General features: G+C 38.8%; 1 protein-coding gene and 1 long non-coding RNA gene across 2 annotated transcripts; both read right to left on the bottom strand.

Moving 5' to 3' along the window:
* Window positions 1-5,071: 5,071 nt before the first annotated feature.
* LOC109942409 (uncharacterized) lies at window positions 5,072-6,767 on the bottom strand. Its single transcript, XR_002265180.1, has 4 exons — window positions 6,414-6,767; window positions 6,094-6,327; window positions 5,929-5,998; window positions 5,072-5,385 (listed from the first exon to the last, which is right to left on the bottom strand). It is a non-coding gene; the product is annotated as an uncharacterized lncRNA (long non-coding RNA).
* Window positions 6,768-6,814: 47 nt separating this feature from the next.
* LOC103640199 (uncharacterized) lies at window positions 6,815-9,054 on the bottom strand. The gene is made up of 8 exons (XM_020544702.1): window positions 8,918-9,054; window positions 8,341-8,762; window positions 8,175-8,255; window positions 7,967-8,086; window positions 7,618-7,874; window positions 7,300-7,506; window positions 7,015-7,030; window positions 6,815-6,828 (listed from the first exon to the last, which is right to left on the bottom strand). Exons 1-8 carry the CDS (start codon window positions 9,052-9,054, stop codon window positions 6,815-6,817), a joined length of 1,254 nt encoding a protein of 417 aa, XP_020400291.1.
* Between the last annotated feature and the right edge of the window lie 1,053 nt (window positions 9,055-10,107).

The following is a 10,107-nucleotide window of genomic DNA, read 5'->3' as shown; positions in this document are numbered from 1 at the left end:
TTTATAGAGAGTGTAGTTTAAAATAGTGAGTAAGATAGAGACTCTATTGGAGATAGTCTTAATCTCCTTCGATTCAGATGCACCTTAGAAACTGCAAACTAGCGACAGATAAAATGGTCACGTGTGTTACGATAATACATTTGCTATCTTGGAGTAGAGAACAGTCATTAAGGTTCCAATTTAACTCTACGGTAGCAATGTGATGCCCATTTAAATAGCTTGGTGAAGAACAATGTCAATAATTGAATTCCATTCTTCACCCATATGATTTGAATACCACTTAAAATCAAGTGCACACTAACTCTTGTTGTGGTTGCATTTCTTATTTTATTTTATTTTATTGATACCACTTGGAGAACAAATTATCATGACACCAATTGGTATAATTCACTTGTCCGTTCTCCAATGGCCGCTTTCTCTTGGGTGTTGCTTACTCTTTTATTAATCCTTTTCATAACTTTAACAAGATACCATTATCGTTCCTTAGATCACTACTCTGTTTAGCCTTCCAAGCCACATGCTTAGTGTTGGGGAGAAGGCTTTCAACCAAAAATCCATATTTGATGGAAATTGTTGTTTTAGTATGCTTTCCAGAAACAACCTCTCGGACAACATGCTTGGATTAATAGCATCATCCGGCTCTTCGTCGGTGAATGACACGCCGAAGGGAGGAGAAGGGACGAAGCCAGAACATAGTTGGATTTTCTTTGGACGTAATAGAGAGGAGGCTATGAAAGAAGAGGAAGAAACAAACACACATTGCTTAGGAATGAACTAAATGTCTTACATTCTCGGAACTTTGATTAAAATATTGCACGCATTGTTTATTTTATAACTTTGATTATGGCATGTCTCTTTCATTTGGTACAACTGCATATTTCTTATTCTTTTTGTGCCAAATCTAAGACTAATGTGCTTCCAAGTGTATTTCTATACTTAGTTTTAAATTGAAACGGAAATGAAGTTGTAGGAAAAGTCAACGCTTCCATTACATTTTCATCAGTATCATATACCCTTTGCTTTACTCATGTATTTACATCCATATCTTTCTTGTTGGAGGCCTCTAGGTTTCTTCGTTTTTAGCGCTTAATGCCAAAGGAGGAGAAATTAATAGGCCAAAGCAAAAGGACCGCACCACCACCTTGTATTCTGATAACTTTTATCTTCCAAATTGGAACTATTGCATTTGCAAAACCCTCTTGACAGCTAAGGGAAGGACTTTTTCAGAGGGTTTTTTATCTGGTCAAAGGAAAAGCATTTGAAAAAGGGCTAATTGCAAAAGAATTTGAAAAGACTTTTCCAAAAGATTTGCAAAAACAAGCCAAGTGGGACAAATGTGGTCCAAAATTCTAACTATATCAAAATATTCATATATACTTAGAACTGATTTCAAATCAAAGTAACTTATGCACATCTGTCAAAATACAAACTAGCTACAATTCTACACTTTATATTTGCTTTGGCTTGTGTTGGCATCAATCATCAAAATGGGGAGATTGAGAGAGAAATGGCCTTAACCATTTTCTATAAGGGCATGTTTGTTCCCTTGGAAATGAAACTCATTCCATGAATAACATTCTAGATATTAGATTCCTAAAGAAAGTAATTCCTTAGAATTTGATTCAATTCAAATTTTTGTTTGGATGCTAATGGAATTCTTTTCCATGAATCAAATTCAATATTCTCTTTGGATAGTTATATATGGAATTTACATATTTGGAGGGAAGTAACCACATTAACTTGTACACGACAAAATACACATGTTTCTTGTGTGCACATGTGCCTTGATGAGTCATATACATGTGCATTAGATTAGAGACAAGTTTTCACCCTACAATTTATCAAGCAACATGCATCACGAGAATAGTAATAATAATGCAGATTTGTCTCAAATGTCTACATATCATTGGAATACATTACTTGCTACTCAATGTGATGTTCAATTCACCCAACATAAACTAAGACAGCAACATCAACACACCCAACAACAGTTCAATTCACCCAACCACAACTCGGTTCACTTTTTAAGTTGCTTCAACATCCATCTCTTCCTCAAGATCACTAGAAGTGCCAATAAGGACTCGTACTTGCGCACATCACCTGTTAAGATATCAAACAAGTCTAAAAATGTGTCTTCACCTAACCCATCTATCTCCTCCAATGTGCTAAAAATTTCTTTTGATGTTGGCCCTTTTGGTGCTTCATCCCTAATAGCTTCAGTGAACTTGTCTAATTTCTCCGCCATCATTGAGGTGAAGGAATCACTAGACCGTTGCTTCTTCAAGCTTCCTGAGGTTGTTGATGAAGTAAGCTCTTTACCGGTTCCCTCTTCCTTACTCATATCTCTCGCACCATCAGCTGGGGTCTTTGCCGCTTCACTAGTTGCATGATCTTTCCCAAACACCAAGTTGATCGAGTCCCAATATAAGAATGTCTTGTGTTTGTACCCATTAGCTTCTTTATTTTTCTGCAGAAAACAATTTGAGGTGAGATCTAGATGATACCATACAAAATTTAGAATATCAGCAAACAAAAGCAGCAAACACCCATTTTTACTGTAGTAGTAATACAACAAAACCACAGTTCTCTTTGTCGGAGATAAAAAATCTAGCTGCTCGAAGTATAGTATCAGGTCAACAAACTTATTAACGGGCACATGCAAATTTCAGATTTGACCATGTAGCTAAAAAATAGAAAACCATTGATGATAGTGTAACAACAGAAAAACATAAAAACTGAAACTTACCACCACATAAGCCTCCCATACAGAATCACTATCGATGGTAATCTTGTTCTTGTTCCAATCCCAACCAAAGCCACTTGTTTCTAGCATACCATTGATGATAGTGTGGTGCTTGTCAAATGTCTTGTTCCTTGACATGATGTTGTCTTTTGTGATTTCCACATTGCACTTTTCTCGGACATTCTTGATAGCAGCCGTGTAGACATGAGACTTCCACCCATTTTGGCATTTGTCACCCTTGTTGTAGTACTCCACAAATGTTTCAAGAGGTGCCTTGTCCATATCATCATTCCAAGAAATGTAGCCCCTGCCCAAGCCTGACTTCTTACCCTTCTCCATATCCTACATAGAGTTATTGAGGAGCAACACAATATTTGCAAAAAAGAAATATTTTAAAAATTATCATACATTGTCCACATCTCGCTTGGTAATCACCAAACATTTGGTTAGCTTTGGTGTCCCTGAAGTTACTCCATTGATTTGATGATTGCACATTGGTAATCATACTCACTTCACTTTGAACATCATGAGATTCAATAGATATTACTTGATCAAATTGGCCTAAAAGTAAATCATCCATATCTCTTTGCCTATCCCTTACAAAGTTGTGCAATATGCAACAAGCATTGATGATCCTAATCTATTTTTGTAAGTCAAAATATGAGTTTTTCCTTAATATAGCCCACCTCATTTTCAATAGCCCAAACGTTCTCTCTATCACATTTCTAGCTGTTGAATGGCGCAAATTGAACAATTCCTTGGCATTGGATGGGTTATTCCCTTGGGCAGCCCACTCATTCAAGTGGTAGCGAGTGGATCGATATGGAGCAAGAAAGCCTAGTTCATTAGTGTATCCAGCATCTACTAGGTAATATTTTCTACTTGGAATAGCAAATGCATCGTCCCGAGATATGGCATCATGTAGCACACGTAAATCTGAAGCTGTCCCTTCCCATCTAGCTAGAACATAAACAAACTTCCTGTGTCGATCTCAAACACCCAAAACATTGGTGGTGATTTGTTGCTTCCTATTTCTATACCTCCCTTAATCAGCCAAAGGTACAAAAACATCAACGTGTGTACCATCTAGTGATCCAAGGCAATCTTCAAACCACCCCCACTTAGAATCTTCAGGTTGTACAGCTAAAGGGTTAGGTAGCTTGATAAATTCATGACATAATGATAGAACACCTCTCAACACCTCATTGAAATAGCGGCTAATTGGTTCAAGCGACCACCCGTATGAGCTACGAATCATCCTCATCTTAGTGCCATGACCCACTACAAGCAAAACGATAACAACCTTTTCTTCTACCGACACATTCAAGGTGTCACACATACCGCACCTCTCACGAAAGATGGTGCATAGGTCCGAAAAGGATCTCTTAGTTAAACGCAAACTGTCATAGCTATAAGCATTTGATCCTTGATACTGATTCCTTAGCATTTGTCCGACCAGCTACATCTCTCTCTATCATCTCAGAGGGATCCATAAGATGTCTAGGTCTTTTTCGATAATAATAGTCCGCAATCATACCCATGACAGTTGCAACAAATAATGATGCTACTCTCTCACTACTAAAAAATCACCTTCTTGCAATGGGCAAAAATCGTTGCGATAGACCATAAATCGTTGCGATAGGCACCAATTGCGATAGAACAACTGTCGTTGCCTGCTGTTGCAGAAAACAGAGTGGCAATAGGCTATAGCAACAATTTTACGTTCTGTTGCAATTACTACATCTTTTGCAACGTATTCAAGTGTTGCAGCAGTTCGTTGTTACAATGGACTATTCTGTTGCAATAAGTTATATTGCAACTATTACGATAGTTGCCAAAAACTCTATTGCCACAACATATTTCATGGTAATAAGTGTTAATGCCACGTTTAAATCTGTTGCAAATGGCTTTGTTACCACAAGATGCTGTGTGGCAACAAAACACTAGTGCCACACCAGTGACTCGTGGCAACAAGATGTATTGCCATGCAAATAATTTCGTTGCATTTGATCATTTTGCAACATAATGTGTCTCGTGGCTACATGACCTTTTTGCTATAAAATTATCTGTGGTAACAACCGATATAACAACAAAAAATATCGTAACAAATGATGTTGCAACAAGAAGAAAAGGTTGCGACTACCGAAGTCCCAACGAAATAGATCCATGGTAATTACATCTTATTGCAACAAAAAAATCATTGCAACTGAACCATACAACAACCAATAAAACCGTTGCATTTACATATATTCAAACCCACAATTTATACGACAATGCATTTTGCATTTGTATTGGGTAGAAAATGTTATGCAAAAGAATTATATTTTACATCAGTAACGTAAGAACCAAAATTGACAACCATAATATTTGTCTCTTATCTCATATATTAACTACATCCATACCATAAGTTGTAACAAATAGGTTGCACCAAATAAATAGTGGCCAAATACAAATTAATTTGATAACATAGCTCACAGTCATAACATCCTCATACTAGCTTGGTTGTGATAACATAGATAATAAACTACTCAGGACTAGCAAATTATTGGAAGTTTTTTTTGTCATCGTGTACCCCTCCATCCCCTCCATTGATGCAAGCGATGGTTAGCTAGGCTGACGACGATATCACGACGACAAGGAACCTGTTGGAAGTGTTAAAAACAATAATTAGTAAAGCTACAATAACTTGGTTAATCATTAGTGAAAGACTACAACTGTAGTGCCTACAGCTACAGCTACAGCACAACTCCTAGCAAGCAGCATCAGCAGCAGCAAGCAGCAAGCAGCAACATGCAGCATGCAACAGCAACAACATGTAGCAGCACGCAGCTAGCAGCGGCAAGCAACAAACAGTAGCAACCATCAGCAAGCAGCAAGTAGCAACACGCAGCATGCAACAAGCAGCAACAACAACACGCAGCAGCACGCAGCTAGCAGCGGCAAGCAACAAACAGTAGCACGCAGCAAACAGGAAGCACGCAGCAGCAAGCGTTCTACTCTATCTCTACCAGAGAAGGCAGCTGCAGCACCAGCCTAACAAGAGCGAAAACAGGCTACCAAATAAGCATGCTGCACAGAGCCACAAACATGTGTACTGCTCATATGGTTAACTAAAATCTGTTTAGGCTACTAAAATCCATTGCATGCACAACTACAAAAGAAATAAAAAAAGATTGTGGACATACCTTAAACACACTTTGATAGAGCTTCTTAAGTTGATCTACCTTGCTTCTCGCTTGCACTTGCGGATTGTACCTATTATCATATCCAGGATTACAAAAACAAAACTATCAAAAAATGTTGTAAAACAGTTTATATGATCATAATACAAGAACATTTGCATTCCATACACATTCGCTTCTTTTGTTGCCCCTTGCCTGCACACGTCTTGTCACAGCATTCCTTAGAGTGTAAGAGCTAATATAGTTTGCTGGCATATTGTCTTTCTTATTGTTTGTGTCTGGTGTACGAACGTTGTTTGCACTACTTGGTGCAGGTGCAGGAGAATCAGCTGGGATGAATTCAGGAGGTTTAGTAGGGACAACGGAAGAAGGATCGATTGGAGTGGTGCTTTCACGGTTGCTCTGCATTAAACAATTGATCAAACAATTTATGTTGCAAAAGTTTCTAATAGCAATGATGGTAAAAATACAAATATCAAATTTTATACCTGTTGTGCTACAACAGCAAGGGCAGCAACCATTTCTTGCCTCATTTCTTCTCTAAGCACTTGTCTTTTTTTTTCTTCTTCTTCTTGCAGTGCTTGCATTTTTTCCTGGAGTATTCTTTCTCGTTCTGCAACCTCACACGCAAGTTTTTCATTTAACAACTGGACCTGACTTTCGAGTTCAATGTTTTTTTGGTTGGTTGCAACCGTGGCACGAGCTTGTTCGAGGAACTTTGATTCCATCACTTGACTTCTTGTTGGATATCTTGATAGGTACCCATGACCATGAAGTCTGTTTGCCTTACATCCTGTTGTTTCCTTGAATGTTGTTTGGAAAATAGCATTTTCCTCTTCTCTTGTTAGATAAAATTTTTTCTGTTTGATATATTTTCTCAGCAATTTTCTCAGCTGCGTTCTCCTGAAAAGAACAATATAGTTCAAGTTAGCTCAATTCAAATAAGAATTGATGCCGAGTATTTTAAAGTATGTTTTAGTAGTAAGCTTTGTGATTTACTCACATAAATGCCACGTGAAGCCTCTTCCGACCATTCATCATTTTTACAATGAGTAATCATCCAAAGGGATAGATCGGTTGGTTCTATACCAGTTTCTGGATCTCTCTGTAATGTGAAGAATGTATCATACAAGTTTGTCATTAATCATGGAAAATAAAGTAGTGGTCATATCATTACCTGTTGAAAGCTTATTTGGGAAAAAGTTCTAGAACCCATTATATGCTTCGTTCTTTGTTTCTGACGGTTTTCCGAGTTCCGGCTGCTTATTTTCTAGAAAATAATAATAGTTGGTAATGAATTAATAAATAAATCGCTAGAATCATCCATATTATGCAAGTGCCAATCGTTAAAGTAAAGGAAATGAAATAGCAAACCTGGAATTTCTCAGATCCAAAATACAACACCATGTAATGCCACTCGACGATGTCTACATCTTCAGGCTTGTTTTTCATCCTTTCAGCATAACTATTGTATGCCTTGTATGTTGAGCTTAACGTTGATCGCCATCCTTTGTATCTCTCCTTAGCAATAGACCAGATCTTTTCATGCGCGTCCTCATTGGTTAGAAACTCCCACCTTCGCTGTTTCAGTTTTGATATAAAGAGAAGGTTAATTGTCTAGTAATTTGGGAATAGTAGACCACTAATAGTTCTAGCTAACTGTTAGGGCTCAAGTAAAGAAATTTCACATACCAGTACGTCAGAGGCTATAGAAGATCTAACATTGAGCTCTATATCTTTCCACTTTTTCACTCCAATGAGTGGTGCCTTTTTCTTTGTAAACAATACGATTTCATCCACAAAAGTGCGAGCGTTTGGTCCTACAGGACCTCCAAGCTTAGATGAAAATTCAATCTTAAGTTTGTGATCACCGTTCTTGATCCGCTTGGTGGCTGCTGCTATACCCTTAAGGGTACCACGCCCCTCCTTTTTAAAGACTCCATCGTTATCTACATATATACCAATAACATCTGAATGGGTAGAAATATTCAAAGTAGAAGATTGCAACATTTGAATAAAAAACACTCTTAGTAAAAAATACCAGGATCTCTTTTCCTATGACGTCTAGCATGAGATGGCCAATTAGTAGTAGGTTTGCTGCTGCCATGAATTTCTTCATCTGATAATATTAGGTCATCATTGCTTTGTCGTTCATACAATACTGCGGATAGCATAGGCATCAGTTACATCTCTAACAATTTGCGAAAATATAGACTATATGTTAGTAGGCTGTAAATAAAAGAAATTACAGATATCTGGAAGATCGCCTTGATGCCTTAACCATTCTTTATATGTTTTGATCGTATCCTCCCTGAAGTCATCCATTAAATCTGCACTTAAACAATATGTAAGTTTAACTGTGGAAACTATAACATATCATGTATTTAATGTAATGAGTTTGACATCTTAACTTACCCGTTTCTGGATTATCATGTTGTAGTATTGCAAGCCACTCCTTATATGCATCAATCGACACTTCTATAGTTTCTTCATCAACATTTGTTCGCTGTCTTGGACGCTTGATGGGAGTTATGCTTACCTCTAGATCACTGGGTGGATCTTTTGTGAGCACAAAACTTATTTTTCTCTCATCCATGTTATCAGACAGCATGGCCTCTTCTTGGTGGATGTAATCAAGTGCCAATAGCCTGGATCGATCAATGCCACATCGTTTCTTGTAAAACAAGAAGTCCCTCCCAGAATATCCAAGTTTCGATTTTATGTACACCACGTTGTAAAAGGCAACATAAGCTTTATCAATATTTACTGTGACAATTTCTTTTCCAGGTTGTGCTCCAATGCAATGGAATTTCAAGGTCCATATCTCACCAGTCAACCTGCCACACAAATATATTTTATGCAAACAATGACTAAAATAGTGTTGTAAAAAGATTTCATTCAACAATTAAGAGGTATGAAAACAATATACTATAATTATGATCTGCGCCAAGGCCAAAGCAGTAGAGAACAATATGGGTAGATAGATTTTTACTTGTCAGGAAGATCAAAGAAGACGTTCTTCCCGGCCATAATCTCGTCCACAATCCGTGTACCAAGTTGGCTACCATTGTCGTTGGTGCACATATTAGCTTCATTGCTTGTCGGCTGCAAACCTCCTTGAGTCGTCATCCTGGTGGAACACGCAGAAAGTATGACTCTGATTTAGTTTTCAAGGCTATTTGCTTGTTATAGCTTCTCACCAATATTCTGAATATAATTATATATAATTATATATATATATTTATATTTGCTGGAGCTGTCATTTTGCTGTGGTTCTAGCTAACTGTTAATGATCAAATAATCACTTACAACTTGCCACCTTGGTTGTGTTCACAAGCTCGAGTAGTAATGCACTAGAATTTTCTAAGTATAATGAAGACACACTAGCATCATGCACGCCATGTAGAATAATACCAAGTACAATAGCACTGTTGCTCATGTAGAATAATACGAAGTACTAGCATCATATTCTCTGCATATGCTCATGTAGAATAATACGAAGTGCAGCAGCAGTAAAAAGCAAGCCAGCTTGAAGCGGTGGTGATTGGTGAACGTGGGGAGGGCGCGCAGCGTGGAGAGCAGGCGTACAGTAGCCCGAAGCGGTGGTGATTGGTGACGTGAACAGCTCAACTGCAGTGTCAGGACTCGGGAGGCCAGAGGCGCCGCGGCGGACGCGATGGTGAACTGGTGATTGGTCGGGCGCGTACGCCGTACGCGCGTGGATATGGTCGGGCCTCGGGCGACCCACGGCCGGTGTCGAGGGTGGCTCAGCCGCGCAGCGAAGAGTTGTCGAGGGACGGCCGGACGGAGGAAGCACGATTCGGCTAGTCGGACGGAGGAAGGAGAAGCAGGATTTTGGACTCTGGCAGCGGCGGCGTGGAGAAGTCAGAGGAGTGAGCGCTAGGTTTCTGGACGCTTTAGCCAATTAGCCCGTGGCCCTGTGGCCGGCGCTTAGATGGACTGGGCCTCAAAGTTGCACTGATGTCTGGACTCTGGAGCAGGCTCTATTGAATTATTCCCGAACTAAAAATACGGTAAGAAAAACGGGATCATCCCGATTAAAAACAGGATCCCGGTTAAACGGTCGGAAAAACAACTCTACCGTTTCCGTTTTCGTTTACCGTTTTGTATATCCCGTTTTCGTACCGTTTTTGTTTTTTAGACGGGTTCGAAAATGACCGG

The sequence above is a fragment of the Zea mays genome, chromosome 9, assembly GCF_902167145.1.
Source record: "Zea mays cultivar B73 chromosome 9, Zm-B73-REFERENCE-NAM-5.0, whole genome shotgun sequence".
In the NCBI taxonomy this organism is placed as follows: domain Eukaryota; kingdom Viridiplantae; phylum Streptophyta; class Magnoliopsida; order Poales; family Poaceae; genus Zea; species Zea mays.
This window is presented reverse-complemented; position numbering and strand designations above follow the sequence as displayed.

Coding starts and splice junctions, on each gene's coding strand:
- LOC103640199 (XM_020544702.1), bottom strand. CDS start 9,054: ATGACGACTCAAGGAGGTTTGCAGCCGACAAGCAATGAAGCTAATATG. Junction 8,763..8,917: donor TTCTTTGATCTTCCTGACAA/GTAAAAATCTAT, acceptor TTTGTGTGGCAG/GTTGACTGGTGAGATATGGA. Junction 8,087..8,174: donor AGGCGATCTTCCAGATATCT/GTAATTTCTTTT, acceptor TGCTATCCGCAG/TATTGTATGAACGACAAAGC.